The following is a 19,709-nucleotide window of genomic DNA, read 5'->3' on the forward strand; positions in this document are numbered from 1 at the left end:
AAAAGGACTGTTATGTCTTTCTCCCCTCTTTGAACTATGTATTCATCTCTTGAAACTGTTCATGATTGCCACAGGTAGCTATAAATTAAACTAATAATGCCACATTAGACACTGTATCCCATACCCTAAATCATAATGATATATATGTAATCAATAATCGATGTTCTGTAAATAAATAAAAATTCCTGACAATCGGCTTTGTATCAGCCCACTCTCTGTCCCTGTCTTCTTGTCCTTACAAATCATCTTGTAACTGATGGTAATCAAAATGTAGATTCCAGGCAACTTGAATCTTTGCTCCCAGGTTATAATCCTTAAGCTTGACCCAAGTAAACTGTCTACTTATATTCATGTTCTATCAGCTTTTTAAAAAAATGTAGACTTACCATTTAGCGTGTGCGAGAGTATCCTCTATGAGGGGATCTCTCCTTTGATTGTAATCCACTTGCTGTAACACCAAAGGATGCAGAGCCAGGTGGATCCTACCTGGAATCTGCAGATAAGGTCTGGCTTCTGCCTGGGATTTAAAGGAAAGGACTGGAATTTGGATTGAGAATGTACAGAAAATGAACAAAAGTCATTTTCTGCATTGTGAAATGTAAACATAGACATCTTACAGCCCCTATTTGGGAGTGTGGCTCTTTGAGATTTTTCACATCTTGTTCATTGGCCTACTACAGTCTTGTGAGGGGCTCCAGGAGAAAATAGAATCTGATGGCAGAATCTGTAAGTGTAAATAAGCATCTTAGGAGTGAGAGAGGGAGGCCACAAAGTATCCAGAGTCATGACCACAATTATATTTAGCTGTAAAATGTAATACTAGAGTAGAGTATTTTTGCTCTTTCTCTTACCCAAGAGCTAGGAAATCAGAATGGGTGGTCCATGTTCTGGAGCTCTACCAGGGCAGTTCCATTTTCTATTTAGAGTTAGCCTGAGTCTCTCCAGCCTGGCTTATCACTGGGCCATGAGGCCCAGGTCAATGGGAATTCTCTCACAATCACCCAGGTGTCTTTGAGGCATTTGAGGATGTCCAGAGCAGAATTGTGTCAGGCTGACAAGAGTGGTTAATTCTGCTTCTGTCTCAGTGTAGGAGAAATGAGTCATTCTGTGTTTGTTCATTCCCTCATATAAGAGATATCTTTGGTTGGTATCCAGATGAGAGTTTCTCCAGTTTCCTGGTACTTGGATAATAGGGAGAAGATCTGGAGACCCAGATAGATAAACTAGTTACTTCCACTTCATATGGGCATTAAAAAAATACATGAAGCAGTCATATTTCCTACAGTCCAGAAACTTTTAGTCTAGACTAGCAAATGGATAAATAATTGAATTATGCATCATATGGTTGGTGTAATAAATAGATGTGTCAAAAAACCTTGGGCCTTATTTAGACCACTTTCTTTATATTGTTGTGACTTCTGATGTCTACACCTGAGGGGAGATTTATGAACAAAAGAATTGTTATAAATTATTATTTTTTTTTTTTTGAGATGGTGTTTCACTCTGTCACCCGGTCTGGAGTGCAGTGGCATGATCTCAGCTCACTGCAAACTCTGTCGCCGGGGTTCAAGTGACTTTCCCTCCTCAGCCTCCCGAGTAGCTGGGATTATAGGTGCCTGCCACTGTGCCCAGCTAATTTTTGTATTTTTACTAGAGGCCGGGTTTCATCATCTTGATCAGGCTGGTCTTTAACTGCTGACCTCGTTCTGCACCCGCCTCAGCCTCCCAAAGTCTTGAGATTACAAGCGTGAGCCACTGCACTTGGCCATATATTTTCTATTTCTTTTACCTTGCTAACTGTAGATAGTTTTATTTTCTAATAAAATTACCCTAGAAAACCTTAAGGGATTTGTTTAAATTGCATATTAATATATAGTATAAAATTGTCAGGGCAGTGACTAGAAATGATAAAATCTATAGAGACTTTGGGATTTAAGTTTCTTTTAGGTAAGCTTAGAAACAAGAGGAAGTACCCTAGTTGCATAGAGAACAGAATTATACAAAGGGTTCCCACCCTGCCCCAGATGTGTTCAGATTCATCCTTTTTGGAGGCCTTAGTTAGGTCTGAACTTACCCTGGAGTATTGCCTCACAGAACTCATTAGAGGAGATCAGAGTTTTGGCTGCTGAATCCTGCTGCCTTTCTAGAGCTGGTGCTCACAATTTCCTGAAATTCAAAAGCAGATAAATGGGAAAAATAAAGTATGTATTGTACGGTCTTTGTTTTTAAGTTTTTATTAAAACCAGTGCAGAGACATTCTATTTAGCAACTTGTTTTCTATTCCTGCAGATCTGGTAGTTGCTACACAAGTCAAAAAAAGTAAATATAAACAGAATGAAATTTTCTCTATGTTACATTAAACTCTTCTATATCTCTTTCATCTGTCTATATTTAGCTTTTATTCTATACAATTTAAAAAAAAATCGATGACAGAGAAACAGAAGAAAAAATAAAAATGCTGGGCCCTTTATCTAAATCCTGAAAATTATGAAACCCTGAGTACCAGCTCCCAGAGTGTTAAGAGAATTAAATCACATAATGTGTTATGCCCAGCACAGTGCTGTGTATCATACTCTTGAGCACATAGTGCCTACTTAATAAACATTGCATTAGTACATGTGTACATGTTGTTTTTTAAATACATACTTATTCAGATATTGCTGCCTTCTGTTTCCTCTGTAAATTTTAAAGAGCCAGCAAAAAATATAAAACTTTTAAATAGAAATGGGCTGTCCTTATTTGTACTAGAAGTATTTGGTTATGGCAAGAGTGCTAAGTGTAAGGTACCCTGTGCTGTTCCTGCTTTCTCTAACCAATGCTAATAATGAGCCAGGGGGAAGCAACATCAGCATTGACAGGGGACTTGTTTAAAACACTCATTCATAAACCCCTTTCAAACATGCAGAATCGCATTACAGAATGTGCGGCCACATTTATCAAGTGATTTATAAGCTCATTAAAGCTTAAGAGGCAATGCTTAGCTTAGTGTTTATCAGCCCAGGCTTCTCATTAGGATCACATGGCTGATATGCAGAAATCTCTTGTGCCCAGGCTTCAAAATACATTCATGAGAGTTAAGTTCCACCTTTGCACTAGAGGGTGGTCACAGGGCCTGTTCTATTTAGGTTTGGTAGGGTACAGGTCATTGTGGGGAGGGCACCTGAGGACAGGAAAGGAGAAACTTATATTTGCATCTTCATGGAGCAGCTCATTGTTCCTGAATCTCTTCTGTTTTAAAGGGCAGAAATGGGTGGCTTTTTCTGTCTTTTTCTGCTAGATGATGTCATGCTAGGAGGTAAACATGTGGTACACTTTTAAAGGCATATTCTCCAGATGCAGTTGTAATTTGTACAGAGAATCTCATCTGAGAAGAAAGCTCCAGAGAAGGAGGAGAAAGAAAAAAAATGGCTTTTCTTCAAGTAAACATGTGTCAGATGAAGAGCTGTGTCCACTCTGCCTCCTGGACTGCCATGCGTTTAGTACTCACAAACCTTTACTTCTTTACTTGTGTTTTTCCTCCCTGAGTTTGATTTAATTATTTCTTAAAATTCCTATGATAGTCAAGGGTCTTTGAAAAATATTTCTTTTATATATCCCACAGACTTCTGTACATTCTATATGTAATAGCTTCTTATATGCCATGCAGAATTCTCAGCAAGAATTTATGATCCACAATATTAAAAATATTCCCTTTGTGGCTGTTGAACATGGAAAGATGTGGATACTCAAGATTTATATTGGGGAAAATGTGATCCTTAGTAAAGATGGTAAAGTAAAAGCCTCCATTTGTGTGTTCCATTAGCTGTATGCAGAACAGGATTCAGAAAATGCTTATTTAAATAGGATGGAATTTATTACCCAGAAAGTTCTGGAAAAAAGTTATTAGGAGATACCTGCTCTCTAGGGTGCTAAATGAAGCCTACTTAAAATTACTACTAAAAATTACAGAACGTAGGAGTTAACAGTATTTTGAAGTTTCCATAAAACTGATGTAAATTCAGATGATAATTTATGTTGTTTGGGAGGAATATTTCAATAGTGATGCTGTGTTCTTCTGTATGCATTAACACATCATAAAAATTTGTCCATTTGTCCTAGTGCAGTTAATGGTTAATGATTCACTTGGTGAAGTAGCTCTGTGACAGATTTTTTCCACTATAGTTAATTATTCTTCTCTTCATTATTAAGCATCCTTATGCAACAGATTTGCATAAACCATCACATTTAATCTGGTAGTTGTCCTTTTTTCTTTTTTTTCCTACATAATTTTCTATGGAAAATGAAGGCTGTTGTCTTTGTTTATAGGCCAGAAAAACTTGGAAAAACACAGGCTCTCCCACTTACTAGGTGTTTGACAAAATATCCTTCTTGGGCCAAAAACATTGACATTATTGGTGAGTTTCTTACAAATTCAAAAAATCAGACTTCATTCCGGATCTTCTGGGGAAGAAACCCCACATAACAAAGTCTTCAGCTTATTGTACATATTAAAATTTGAGAGGTGCCTTCTAACTCAATGTCTTCTCCATATGAAAAATATTCACATCTCATTCTGTATGATGTAAATATAGCACTCAAAAATGTACATGTTCATGCCCTTAATTTTATACTTTATTATCTAGAAAAATATCATATATGAACTGATGTTATGGATCTTATGCTGCCCTTTTTTCTCAGAGAATATATTAGAGAATATTTCTGTGTTGAAAATTATTTTTTTGGATAATTTTAGTCAGTCCTATAAGTCAGAACCACTTCTCTTTGCTCTCTAATTTCACCTTAAGTCAAAATAAAAATTCTGCCCATGGCCACTTGGTAAAAATGTGTGTCTGTGTTTGTGTTTCAGGGACCATTGCAATTTAGAGATGTGGCCATAGAATTCTCTCTGGAGGAGTGGCATTGCCTGGACACTGCACAGCGAAATCTATATAGGAATGTGATGTTAGAGAACTACAGTAACTTGGTCTTCCTTGGTGAGGATAACTTTAATACATAATTCATAATATACTCGAAAGGTTTTATTTCTCTTTTTTTGTAGAATGTTTTTTAATAATTTACTTTTTGCATAGAGGAGTTTCAGATCCATTTTTTCCAAAAAATCTTCAGAATTTGTTCATTTAGAAAAGAGTATCTTCAGTGCTTCTGGCCTGTAATCCCAGCACTTTGGGAGGCTGGGGTGGGGGGATTGCCTGAGGCCAGGAGTTTGAGACCAGCCTGGCCAACATGGTCAAACCCCATCTCTACTAAAACTACAAAAAATTAGCCACGCATGGTGGCACGTGGCTGTAATCCCAGCTACTTGGGAGGGTGAGGCAGGAGAATTGCTGGAACCCCAGATGCGGAGGTTGCTGTGAGCCGAGATCGCGCCATTGCACTCCTGCCTGGACGACAGAGCAAGATTATGTCTCAAGAAAAAAAATGTTTTCTTCAAGATGTTTCATCTTAATCCAATCTTTCCACATTCCTGAGTTGAGAGGTTTCCACATTCCTGAAACCTCTTCAAGTTTCCATAAACTGATATTTCATCTTAATCCAATCTTTCCACATTCCTGAGTTGAGCTGTATTTTTTACTCTAAATAAGTGGTAAATACAAAAATTTACTGACATAAAATATTGTCGCCCCCACCTGAAAATCTAAAGGCCACCACCAATTTTTGATTCCATAGTACCAGGTAGTAAAATTAAGAAACCTACAAATTGGAAGTATTTTCTTTTTCCTTTTTTTATTTTTATTTTTGAGATGGAGTCACTCTGTCACCCAGGCTGGAGTGCAATGGCGCGATCTTGACTTACTGCAACCTCCGACTCCCAGGTCAAGCAATTCTCCTGCCTCAGTCTCCCGAGTAGCTGGGACTACAGGCATGCGTAACCATGCTCGGCTAAGTTTGTATTTTTAGTAGAGATGGGGTTTCACCATGTTTCCCAGGCTTGTCTCCAACTCCTGACTTCGTGATCCGCCCGCCTTGGCCTCCCCCAATCTTGTGTTCCACCTGCTTTGGCCTCCCAACGTGCTGGGATTACAGGCATGAGCCACTGCACCTGGTAAATAGGAAGTATTGTTTAAATATCTATAAATTTCTGTTACACATTTGTATTTTGGTATTAATTTACTAGAATATTTTATCACATCATCTTTGCTGAGCACATTACTAGCTTGTAATTGAAGAATATGAGCAAGATTCATGTTACTTATTCTTAATAAAACAGGTATTGTTGTCTCTAAGCCAGACCTGATCACCCATCTGGAGCAAGGAACAAAACCTTTGACTATAAAGAGACACAAGATGGTAGCCAAGTCCCCAGGTAGGTGTGAGTGAAAATGAATACAACAGACAACACAGTAAGAGGTCCCAAGGTCAAAGAGAAAGCCAGTCCTTAAAATGTGATTCGGGAAGCTGTGTTCCAAAGGAAATAGTTCCTGGGCAGCTGTTTTTTGTTTTTGTTTCTGTTTTTTAATTTTGTTGTCAGAAAGGGACATCTTCTGTCTTATGCTTTTAAATTTGCTAAGGATTCTACTTTTCATTTGGTGAGCTTTCTTCAAGTTCACAGTGAGAGCCAAAGTCCTCTTTATGGCATATAAGAGATTGCACAATCTGGCTGCTTTTCCGTTGTTTTGGGGACACAAAAATATCTGCATGATTTTGAGAAACTAAAACTACTTTTTAGTTCTGTTTTTGCATTGGGTCTGAAATGTGTGAAAATAGTAGTTTCTGTTGCCTTTTTTTGTTCATTTTTCTTTATCGTCCATTATATTTTTATTACTATATAGTTTTTAAATATAATTTGCAATTATACGTATGATATGTTTCTGCTTTTTTCTTTTTCCTCAAGATTGCTTTGGCTATTCACACTTTATTGTAGTTTCATGTAAGGTTGAGAATTGTATTTTCCATTACTGTGAAAAAAATACCACTGCAATTTTGGTAGGAAGTTTATTGTATCTGTAGATTACTTTGGATGACACTTTAATAATACTTATTCTTTCAAGCTACAGACAGAAAATATTTTAAAATTATTTGTATATTCTAATTTTTTATTGTAAATATTTTTTATCTCCTTAATTTTTTTCTCAGAATTTTTTTTTTTTTTTTTTTTTTTTGTGATTTTGGGTTATTTATTTTGTGCATCTGTGGCAATAAATGAGATCTCAGTGGTGGTATGGATTTGACTGATCTCTGCAACTGTGTATGGCAAAAGGACTGGAAAATGAAAACCAAATCCCAGTAAGGGGTAGAGAGGGCCAAGAGGAACTGAACATCTGGGCTGGCAGAGAAATCAAAGTCTAGGAAGTAAGAGGTAAGAGTGTAGTAAAGGGGATATACCCCAGTCTCTTTGCTCCTTCCCTCTTCCTTCCTATCCCAGAGACTCAGGTCCCTGGGACTATATTGGATCTGTCTCTGAAGCTGAAAAACAAAAGGTGGAGGAGATAGTTGGCTCCAAGTGACCAATCTCAAGCCATCTTTGTCAGAAATCCTAAATCATAGGAGAAGGGTGGGAAGAAAGGATATGATTATTTCCTGTTCCATTTTCCGTAAGAGGTGAGAATGACAAGGACCTCTTTTCTAACTCCTCTTCAGGGCGTGAGGAGGGTTAGCAGGAGGAGAAGGGCTGGGAGCTCTGAGGTCTCCTGTAAGACCTCATATCTCACAGTCAAGGACTAAGAATTAAGATTAAATATTTTAGTAGGATAGCTCTAAACCAGGATTAGCAAGCAAAGCTAGGGTGTAAATTCCTGGAATCTGACTGGGACCCTGGCAGTGAAAGCTGGGACTGTTGAAAACCCAATTTAAGTGTTTGCTACTCATGTAGCATGCAGGGCCAAGATAACTAGATCCCAGGACAGGCAGTTTGGCAGTGAGAACAAAAGGAAGAGACTGGGACCAAGTTGACTAGATCCCTTGAGAGAGAAGGGTGGGTATTGGGAGGAAGAATGAGGACTAGGGGAACCCAGGAGGCTGGGTTGGAATAGCAGCAAGTCAGAATTCCAGGATCTCTGTTCACCCTCCTCTTCCTCTTTCCTCTATCAGGCAGAAGAGAGGGAAGGAGGGGGCTGAAGAAGTAGCCACATGGATACATTCAGGGCCAGACAGACACAGGAATGGTGGAGGAGAGAGGAATTTAGTGCTGCATTGGCCCTGGTGGGGGCTGGGAAGGGTCAGGAGGCTGGGGAGGGGTGGTGGGGGTTGGTCCTAGGGTTGCACGACGCCGTCCTTTGCGGTGGCCACGTACACAGTGTGTATGACCACAGCCCTCTTCTTCCTCCTCATCACTTTCTGTGGAGCTCTCGCCAAAGGCCCGAGGTTTCTCATAAATACAGCAGCATTTTGATGAGCGGCGGCCCATGTGTTCATTGTCCACAGTGTCACTTGTCCATTCCACCTTTTTCTCTGGCTTCCGTTTCCGAAGTTTGATGGTAAGGCTCCGATTCTCGGGCTCGGTTGTCACGGTAACTGTTGTCTCAGTGACGGTCTCGCTCAGCCCAGCCCCTGCCTCGGCCATGGCTAAGGCTCAGGAGAGGGAGGAGAGGAGGGAGGGGGATGAGACGCCCTTTCCTTTTTCTGTCTCTGAAGTCTGGCCAACCCCACTTCCGGCTCGCAGCTTCCGGGTGTGACGCATGCTGCAGTCCCCCTTTTTCCCTTCCGCGGCCCAGAAATTTTTTAAAATGATACATTAAATAAGATTTTTCTTCCTCTATTTTATCAAATAGTTTTTTTTTTTTTTTTTTTTTTGAGACTGAGTCTCGCTCTGTCCCCCAGGCTGGAGTGCAGTAGGGCAATCTCAGCTCACTGCAAGCTCCGCCTCCCGGGTTCACGCCATTCTCCTGCCTCAGCCTCCCGAGTAGCTGGGACTACAGGCGCCCGCCACCACGCCCGGCTAACTTTTTTTTATTTTTGGTAGAGACGGGGTTTCACCATGTTAGCCAGGATCGTCTCGCTCTCCTAACCTCGTGATCCACCCGCCTCAGCCTTCCAAAGGGCCCGGCTAACTTTTTTGTATTTTTAGTAGGGACGGGGTTTCACCGTGTTAGCCAGGATGGTCTCGCTCTCCTGACCTCGTGATCCACCCGCCTCAGCCTTCCAAAGTGCTGAGATTACAGGCGTGAGCCACCGCGCCTGGCCAAATAGTTTCTTTTAAGTGCATGAAACCGTTCATGTACTTGGTGTTAATTTTCTATTTTGGTAATTTACTATTTACTGAGTGTATTTATTAGACAGCTTTTTTTTTTTTTTTTTTTTTTTTTGACAGTTTTGCTCTTGTCGCCCAGGCTGGAGTGCAGTGGCACGATGTTGGCTCACCACCACCACGCCCAGCTAATTTTGTATTTTTAGTAGAGACAGGGTTTCACCATGTTGGTTAGACTGGTCTCAAACTCCCGACCTCAGGTGATCTGCCTTCCTTGGCCTTTCAATGTGTTGGGATTACAGGAGTAAGCCACCACGCCTGGCTAGACAGTTTTTAATGTACTGTTTATGGTTTTTAAAATATGAGATTGTATGATCTACAAACAGCAACTTTTGTACTTATTTTTCTTGATTTTCAATGACTTTACTCCCTCCCGCCCTCCCGCGCTCTCTCCCTTTCCTTTTCCTTTTTCCTTTCCTTTCATGGGGTTTCACTCTTACTGCCTAGGCTGGAGCGCAATAGCGTGATTTCGGCTGACTGCAACCTTCGCTTCCCGGGTTCAAGCGTTTGTCCTGCCTCACCCTCCAGAGTAGCTTGGATTACAGGTGTTCACTACAATGCCTGGCTAATTTTTTGTAATTTTTTGGTAGAGACGAGGTTTCACCCTGTTGGTAAGGCTGGTTTGACACTCCTGACCTCAGATGATCCACCCGCTTCTGCCTCCCAAAGTGCTGGGATTACAGCCACGAGCCACCCCACCCGGCCGGATTTTTTTTATTTCTGTGAATAATTCTTCTGTCACATACTTCTAGTGCTACATTCAGATAGATGTATTGCCAATGGGCACACTATAGTTTTGTATTGGTGTCTGAATGTGATGGAGCAAACACCTCTTCTAGTTTTCATAAACTGATTTTAGAAGCATTTCCTCAGGTAACCGTGTGGGTTTATTTTTTTCTTTCTTTATTTTTTTTTCTCTTTTTGAGATGGAGTTTCCCTCCTGTTGCCCAGGCTGAAGTGCAATGGTGCGATCTAGGCTCGCTGCAACCTCCACCTCCTGGGTTCAAGAGATTCTCCTGCCTTAGCCTCCCAGGTAGCTGGAATTACAGGCATGTGCCACCATGCTCCGGTGATTGTGTATTTTTAGTAGAGAAGGGGTTTCTCTATATTGGTCAGGCTGGTCTCCCAACTCCCGATCTCAGGCCATCTGCCCACCTCCACCTCCCAAAGTGCTGGAATTACAGGCCTGAGGCACCCAGCCTGGCCCAACTGTGTGGATTTCTATGTAGGCAGAACTGACCTTAAACTGTGGTTCAGGTAACTGAAATTGAGTCATTGATCAGCTTCAGGGACCACAGTAAAAGCGAAGGTCTGTAGCCCTGCCTACATGGCTGTAAATGGATGCCTTCATTTAGGTCTCTGGAATTGCAGGACGTCTCCCAGACTGTGGCTGGAATGAGTTTGGGATGGTTACAGATTAAGTTCAGAATTCTCAGTGAGACCAAGTTGGCTGAATCCTATGCTGGTCTGTAGCCAAGAGCAGGGGCTAACCCTGTAGTTTCCCACCTGAATGAGGGCCTGCCTTCTGAATAGAACACTTCTCAATCTTCAGCTTTAACAGCGTTTCACAACTCCCTCCCTGGATCTCAAATTTCTTTTAGAGGCAATTATTTTGGAAAAGTCATCTTGCTACATAACCCAGGCTGGTCTCAAAATCTTGGCCTGAAGCAGTTCTCCAACCTTAACGTACCATGTAGCTATTATTACAGTTGTGAACCATAATGCCTGGTTTTCTCATAAAGGCATTTTTGTCAGGGATGGTTGAGTTTTTTTTTGCTGTAAGGGGATATGAAAATAAGGCACTTTTAGTCTTACTGATGTCACTCTCCTTATATATTTTTACTTTCTATTTTCTATTTCAAATTTGTCTGTAATTTTAGATTCAGATATTTAGGACAATATGCTAGAATTTGCATGGTATGCCTAAAGTAAATTAGGTAATTAGTAGGCACTCCATATTTACTAAAATAGTTACTTATAAATATCAGTTTGCTGTAGGCAGAAAGGAATTAAAGGATTTTCATCTACTTACTTCAGCTTATATCTAAATAATAATAAACTATATTTTCTAATATTTGTTTTACATATCAGAGGGTCTAACCCTATTCTGCAAAATATGTATTTTCTTCATTTAACAATGTAAGACTAGTCTTTGCTTCTAAAATTGGATTACAGCAGTTTCATTTTGTGTAAGAATAGCATATATTTAAAATATTAAAAGTAACTCTAGATTCTTTTAAGTGCTAATTTATTGTTTCTTTATTAGAATCTTCTGTTTATACTGAATATTCTCTGAAATTTTACTCCTGCACAGTACATGCCAATGACTCAAAATACCTACATTTAATGAGTACAAACTAACAGTTAAATATTGCAGTTACCTAGAATTTTTTGTTTGTTTGTTTGTTTTTGTAAGATGGAGTCACACTCGTTGTCACCCAGGCTACAGTGCAGTAGTGCGATCTTGGCTCACTGCAAACCTCCACCTCCCAGGTTCAAGCCATTCTCATGCCTCAGTCTCCCAAGTAGCTGGGATTACAGGCATGCGTCCACACCCCTGGCTAAATTTTGTATTATTAGTAGACACGGGGCTTCACTCTGTTGGCCAGGCAGGTCTTGAACTCCTGACCTCAGGTGATCCACTTGCTTTGGCCTCCCAAAGTGCTGCAATAACAGGTGTGAGCCACTGCGCCCAGCCTGATAATTATTTTTTTTGTGATACAGCAATGTTGCATACTAGATTTTATGAGTAAACATTTCTATTATTGTTTCAAAGTTCCATATTAGTGTGTTTTCTCAGTGTAGGTTTTTTTTTTTTTTTTTTTTTTGAGACGGAGTCTCACTCTGTCGTACAGGCTGGAGTACAGTGGCATGATCTTGCCTCACTGTAACCTCTGCCTCCAGGGTTCAAGTGATTGTGGTTCATGCCTCAGCCTCTCAAAGTGCTAAGATTTTATGTGTGAGCCACTGCACCCAGCCTCATTGTAAGTTTCTTAACATTAGTTTATTGTGTTTTTTGGTTTTATTTATGTATTATAATTTTAGACAATTTGCAATTCTGTACACTTTAAGTCAATTTGAGGTTTAATTAAGAGATAAATTATGATGTCTATCATAATCAGATTACATATGTACATGTGTATATCTGTAAATACGACTCCAATTTTAGTTATGGCTCATATTCTTTCTTAGCTGACTTTCAATGGTAGTTTTATCTTAAGTGAGTAGTCGTGGAAATAGTCTTATTTTCACCATGTGTATAATGATGAATATATCTATTTTTTTGTAAAAGAAATGCTTTTGTGATTCGAAGGTAATTTTCAAAAAGACTTACAATTCTGTATTTTTTTCAGTTTTTCTTTAAAGACATTGTTTTAAAAACACATAACATAAAATTTACCATCTTAAATTTATTGAAGTGTATATTTCAGGGCCAGGTGTGACTGTGGCACTGATGTGTAATCCCAGGATTTTGGGAGGTCAAGCCAAGAGGATCCCTGGAGCCCAAAAGTTTGAGACCAGCCTGGGCAACATGGAGACCGCTCTCTATGAAAAAAATTTAATAATAGGCAGGCATGGTGGTGTGCAACTGTGGTCCCAGCTACTAGGGAGTTTGCAGGGAGTCAAAATTGTGCCACTACACTCCAGCTTGGGTGACAGAGTGAGACCCTGTGTCAAAAAAAACTGTTCATTTCAGGCATGTTAAGTATATTCACATTGTTATGCAAAAGACTTCTAGAAACTTTACATGTTGTAAAACTTAAATTCAATACCCATTAAGTAACAACTGCTCATTTTACCCTCTCTCCATACCTTGACAGACAAACCTTCTACTTTCTGTTTTTGTTGTTTTGATTACTTAAGATATCTCATATAAGTGGAATCATACAGTATTCATAATTTTGTTACTGGATTAATTCAGGTGACATAATATTCACAAAGTTCATCAAAAAGGTGACAAGATTATTCTGTTTAAGGTGGAATAATATTCCATTGTATGTATATGTTACATTTTTTAATATGTTTATAAATCAAGAGATATCTAGGGTGCTTCAGCCTGTTGGCTTTTGTGAATACTGGTTACAATAAACATGGATTTGCTTTGCTGCCCAGGCTAAAGTACAGTGGTGCAATCTCAGCTCTCTGCAACCTCTGCCTTCTGGTTTAAGCAATTCTCCTACCTCAGCCTCCCAAGTAGCTGGGATTACGTGTGCATGCCACATCGCCAAGCTAATTTTTGTATTTTTAGTAGAGATGGTGTTTTACCATGTTGGCCAGGCTGGTCTCGAACTTCTGACCTCATGTATCTGCCCACCTCACCCTCCCAAAGTGCTAGGATGACAGGCTTGAGAAACTGCACCTGGCCTGTGTTACATATTTTGGATATAGATTTATAAATACTTTTTTCCATTTATGTATTTTTATGTCTAATAGTTTATTTAAAATATGTTTTTGTATCATTCAAGAAAATAAGCCAACTTTATCAGTGTTGATAATCAGTTTTTGACCTCATTTTTTGAAGAGATTATATTTCTCTATTTTGTAAACATGGCAACTTTGTGGAAAATCATTTGATCATATACAAAATGGTTCATTTCTGAGCTCTGTTCTTTCATCTGTTTATCTTTGTGTCAGTATCATATTGTTTATGTTACTGTAGCTTATAACTGAAGGTTATATTGATATCTTTGAAAAATGAAATTTTTTGCCCCCTGAGCAAGAATATGTTGAAGAGTGTGTGTTTCATATTCACATATTGTTGAATTTGCCAGTTTGACTTTTGCTTTTAATTCCTGGTTCATTCAGGTTTTATTAGTAAACACCCAGTTCATAATTTTAGTGTTTTTAAATTGATTTGTTGTTGTTTTGAGACAAGATCTTACCGTCACCCAGGCTGCAGTGCAGTGGCAGAATTTTAGCTTCCTGTAGCCTCAGCCTCCTGGGCTCAAGTGATTATTCTTTCACCTCAGTTTTTTGAGTAGGTAGGACTGTAGACATGCACTACCATGTCTGGCTAATTGTTTGCTTGTTTGTAGTGTTAGGATCTCACTATGTTGCCCGGGCTGATCTCAAACTTTTGACACCAATGGACCTCCCAAAGTGTTAGGAATATGGGCAAGAGCCTTGACACCCAGCCACTATTTTTAAATTTAATAAAACTTGTTATATGTCCTAACAGAATATGCCAGATGCAAATAAGAATATTGTGTATTATCTTGGTTTTGACTGGAGAGTTTTTTGTGTGTCTGTGAAGCCTAGTTGGTCTATAATATGGTTTGGATGTCCATGTTGTCCAAACCTCATGCTGCAATATAAATCCTCAGTGTTGGCTGTGGGACCTGGTGGGACACGTTTGGGTCACGGAGGCAAATTTGTCATGAATGGCTTGGTACATCCTCTCGGTAACCAAAAAGTTTACACTCTATGAATTCAAATAAGAGCTGGTTCATTAAAATAACGTGGCTCCTTCACCTCGCACTTGCTCTGTCTCTTGCCATATAATATGTCCAGTTGCTCTTTACCTTCTACCTTCATTTTAAGCTTTCTGATATCCTCACCAGAAGCAGATGCTGGCACACACTTATACACTCTGCCAAGCTGTGAGCCAAATAAACCATTTTTCTTTATAAATTATGCACTCTTAAGTATTTCTCTATATGCAAAATAATCAATATAATCTATAATGTTGTCTGGTTGTTATTTTTTATCTGAATTTTCTATTATTGCAAACTGGGTCTTGATGTCTACAATCGTTATGTTGCTATGTATATCTTGCTTCACTTTTATCAATATTTGCTTTTATATATTTTGGAACCCTGATGTTATATACACATATACATATAGATAGATAAATACTGTAGTTACAGATTTCTGCTAAATCAACTCACTTTAACATCATATAATATCAATTTTTGTCTTGTAGAAGTACTTGACTGAAAGCATATTATGTCTGATATAATTATGACCACCTTACTCAATTGTGGTTACTATTTTCATGGAATATACATTTTTTTCATTCTGTTACTTTCAGCCTATTTGACTCAATGCTAAAGTAAGTGTTTTGTAGGCAGCATACTGTATGCTTTTTTAAAAAAACCACTCAGGCATTCTATATCTTTTTCTTTATATAATTTTATTTATATATATATTTATATTTGTATTTATTTGGTTTGGTTTTGAGATGGCGTTTCACTCTTATTGCCCAGGCTGGAGTGCAATGGCACGATGTCAGCTCACTGCAACCTTCACCTCCCAGTTTCAAGTGATTCTCCTGCCTCAGCTTTCAAAAAGCAGGCATGTAATCCCAAGTAGCTGGAATTACAGGTGCATGCCACCATGCCCAGCTAATTTTTTGTATTTTTAGTAGAGATGGGGTTTCACGATGATGACCAGGCTTGTCTTGAACTCCTGAATTCAGGTGATCTGCCTGCTTCAGCCTCCGAAAGTGTTGGGATTAAGCATGAGCCACCGCGCCCAGCCTCATTTATTTTTGAGATAGTGTCTCACTCTGTCAGCCAGCTTGTTTGTATTTTTTTGTAGAGACAGAGGTTTGCCATATTGCCCAGGATGATCTTGAACTTTTGGGATCAAGTGATCAGCCCACCTTGACCTTCCAAAGTCCTGTGATTACATTTCATTAAGTAGTTTAATCTGTATTTTAAATGATTGGTTAAAGAAATGAAGTTGTTATTACCACTAATATTATTATTGTTTTGTGTGTTTCTAGTAGTTATATTTTTCTCATTTCCTATTTTACTTACTTAATTTTCATTTAATTTTGTACTGGCATGCTTTGATTATATTTTACTTTCTTTTGCATACTTTCTATAAATAGTATCTTTGTAATCATCTCAAAAACTGGAGATTACATACATCTTAAAGTTAAAACAATATATTTTAATGTCATAACAACTTCAATTGAATAAAAAAACTATGCCTCTATATTTTCCAGTTTGTTATTGATATTAAAATTATTTTACATAGTGTATCTACAGGCTCACGCCTGTTATCCCAGCACTTTGGGAGGCTGAGGTGGGTGGATCCCAAGGTCAGGAGATCAAGACCATCTGGCCAACATGGTGAAATCCCGTCTCTACTAAAATACAAAAAATTAGCCAGGCATGGTGGCCCATTCCTGTAGTACCAGCTACTCAGTAGGCTGAGGCAGGGGAATCACTAGAACCCAGGAGGCACTCCAGCCTGGGAGACAGAGTGAGACTCCATCTCAAAGTATATATATATGTATTTCCAAATACTCAGTTTGGTCTTATTAATTATATTGACATTGTTATGCAACATATCACTAGAGTGTTTTTATCTTGCAAAACTAAATCTCAGTACACATGAAACAACTACCACTTCTTTGTATTTTGTGGTTCTTTTCAAACACCACTCTGTTTTCTGTTTCTGAGAGTATAATTGCTTTATATATCTCATCCAATCTCTGTCTTTTTGTGACTGGGTCATTTTATTTTGCATAGTGTCATCAATATTTATCTTAATAGTTGTTACAATATTTTCTACTTTTTGAAAACTGAGTGATATTCCTGTATTTTTGTGTCTACTGAATAATTTGGTGACACAAATTTGGATTACTTTTACCTATTGGCTTTCAGTAACAATGCTACAATAATTACGTGAAAGTTAATATAATATATGTGCTGCATTCTGTTTTATTAGTCTACTTTTTCAGCTTTATACTCATACCAAATTATTTTAATCCTGTAGCTTTTGATGTGTTTTGAAATCAGAAATGGTAATGCCTCTAACATTGTTCCTGTTTTTGAAGAGTGCTGGGTACTTTGTTGTCGGTTTGGATTCCATATACTTTTAAATTTGCTGTTTTTATTTCTTTGAAAATGCAGTTAGTCATTTGAAAAACATTGCATTAAATCTGTAAATTAAATTGAGCAGTAAAGACATCTTCAAAATATTAATTATTTATTTTTCAATTGTTTTTGAGATGCAGTTAAATTTACCTGCCTTACCAGTTACCTTATGCCATTTTGGTTAGTATATTTTTGTTACATTTATATGTGCAGGAAGAAATTACAGCTTGAGGTATTTTGCGATGTCATCTTACTTATGTAGTTTGTATCTTTTTATAGGTTAGGTTTGTATAGTATATTTATCTGAGTCTAGCAAGTGAAACAATGTGTTTTTATTGTTTCTTTCAGTTATGTGTTCGCATTTTGCCCAAGAGCTTTGGCCAGAGCAGAACATAAAAGATTCTTTCCAAAAAATGATACCAAGAAGATATGAAAAACGTGGACATGGAAATGTACAGTTAATAAAATGGCGTGAAACTGTGGATGATTGTAAGGTGCACACAGGAGGTTATAATGGACTTAACCGCTGTTGTACAACGACCCAGAGCAAAATGTTTCAATGTGATAAATATGGGAAAGTCTTTCATAAATTTTCAAATTCAAACAGACATAAGATAAGACATACTGAAAAAAAATCTTTCAACTGCATAGAATGTGGCAAAGCTTTTAACCTGTTCTCAACCCTTACTAGACATAAGAGAATTCATACTGGAGAGAAACCCTACATTTGTGAAGAATGTGGCAAAGCCTTTAAGTACTCCTCTACCCTTACTACACATAAGAGAATTCATACTGGAGAGAAACCATACAAGTGTGATAAATGTGACAAAGCCTTTATTGCATCCTCAACTCTTAGTAAACATGAGATCATTCATACAGGAAAGAAACTCTACAAATGTGAAGAATGTGGCAAAGCCTTCACCCGATCCTCAATCCTTACTAGACATAAGAGAATTCATACTGGAGAGAAGCCATACAAGTGTGATAAATGTGGCAAAGCCTTTATTACATCCTCAACCCTTAGTAAACATGAGATCATTCATACGGGAAAGAAACCCTACAAATGTGAAGAATGTGGCAAAGCCTTCTTCCAGTCCTCAATCCTTACTAGACATAAGATAATTCATACTGGAGAGAAACCGTACATATGTGAAGAATGTGGCAAAGCCTTTAAGTACTCCTCTGCCCTTGCTACACATAAGAAAAGTCATACTGAAGAGAAACGCTACAAATGTGAAGAATGTGGCAAAACCTTCAAGCAGTCCTCATACCTTAGTATACATAAGATTATTCATACTGGAGAGAAACCCTACAAATGTGAAGAATGTGGCAAAGCTTTTAACCAACCCTCAACACTTACTAAACATAAGAAAATTCATACTGGAGAGAAGCCCTATGTTTGTGAAGAATGTGGCAAAGCCTTTAAGTACTCCTGTACCCTTACTACACATAAGAGAATTCATACTGGAGAGAAACCATACAAATGTAATAAATGTGGCAAAGCCTTCATTTGGTCCTCAGTCCTAACTAGACATAAGATAATTCATACTGGAGAGAAGCCCTACAAATGTGAAGAATGTGGCAAAGCCTTTAAGTACTCCTCTGTCCTTAGTTCACATAAGAGAAGTCATACTGGAGAGAAACCCTACAAATGTGAAGAATGTGGCAAAGCCTTCAAGTACTACTCAGCCCTTAGTACACATAAGAAAATTCATACTGGAGAGAAACCCTACAAGTGTGAAGAATGTGGCAAAGCTTTTTACCAGTTTTCAATCCTTACTACACATAAGAAATTTTGTACTGGAAAGAAACCCTACATATGTGAAGAATGTGGCAAAACTTTTCACCTATCTGCACACCTTACTACACATAAGATACTTCATACTGGAGAGAAACCCTATAGATGTAGAGAATGTGGTGAAGCTTTTAACCATTCTGCAACCCTTTTTTCACATAAGAAAATTCATTCTGGAGAGAACAAACCATACAAGTGTGATAAATGTGGCAAAATCTTTATTTCACCCTCAAGCTTTAGTAGACATGAGATAATTCATACTGGGGAGAAACCATAGAAATATGAAAAATGTGACAGCCTTCAAGTGGTCCTCAAACCTTACTATACACTGAGAGTTCTGAACTTACTCTGTAACCATGCCAAACTCCTCCCAGCCACAGTCTGGCAGAGGTCCTGCCATTCCAGAGACCTGGAGGAAGGGGCCCATTTACAGCCATGTAGGCAGGCCTGCAGACCTTGGCCTTTACTATGGTCCCTGAAGTGGTTCAGTGACTCAGTTTTAGTTACCTGAGCCACAGCTTAAGGTCAATTCTGCCTATATAGAAACCCAAACAGTTGCCTGAGGAAATGCTCTCTGGTACTCACTGAAAGTCATACTCATCCGCATCTTGATACAAGGCCCACCATATGCAGACCTGACTGCAAAAACATGCCCTAGTGTCTGCCCTACAGAGCAAAGTCCTGAAGGATATTTAGTCTGTCCAAAACTAAAATGAAAATTACAACTCCCCAACCCCCTCTAACAAGCCAGCTAAAGGTGAACCCTAGTGCAGACCCAGCAACCTTATGACCAAGCTACAACCCCTCTTCACTACTAATTCAGAGGGTATCACATCACCCTAAGGGCCAAATAAAAGATCTTTACCTTCTAAAATCAGTGTACGAAAACTTGAAAAGGTGT

The 19,709-nt window shown here is 38.6% G+C and overlaps 2 protein-coding genes across 2 annotated transcripts in view; one reads left to right on the forward strand and one right to left on the reverse strand.

Annotated features, from left to right (window-relative positions):
* LOC104677759 (zinc finger protein 93-like) overlaps positions 1 to 19,709 on the forward strand; it is a 159,915-nt gene that overhangs the window by 9,682 nt on the left and 130,524 nt on the right. Inside the window, exons 2-4 of the mRNA XM_030942588.1 lie at positions 4,847 to 4,973; positions 6,209 to 6,304; positions 17,362 to 19,020. Of these exons, the coding sequence (XP_030798448.1) occupies positions 4,847 to 4,973; positions 6,209 to 6,304; positions 17,362 to 19,020 (1,882 nt within the window). The remainder of the gene's footprint in view (positions 1 to 4,846; positions 4,974 to 6,208; positions 6,305 to 17,361; positions 19,021 to 19,709) is intronic.
* Positions 7,102 to 8,568, reverse strand: LOC115900786 (E3 ubiquitin-protein ligase PPP1R11). The gene has a single exon (XM_030942595.1). The coding sequence runs from the start codon at positions 8,498 to 8,500 to the stop codon at positions 8,120 to 8,122; it is 381 nt and encodes a 126-aa protein (XP_030798455.1). The 5' UTR covers positions 8,501 to 8,568; the 3' UTR covers positions 7,102 to 8,119.

The sequence above is a fragment of the Rhinopithecus roxellana genome, chromosome 12 (genome assembly GCF_007565055.1).
Source record: "Rhinopithecus roxellana isolate Shanxi Qingling chromosome 12, ASM756505v1, whole genome shotgun sequence".
Lineage (NCBI taxonomy): Eukaryota > Metazoa > Chordata > Mammalia > Primates > Cercopithecidae > Rhinopithecus > Rhinopithecus roxellana.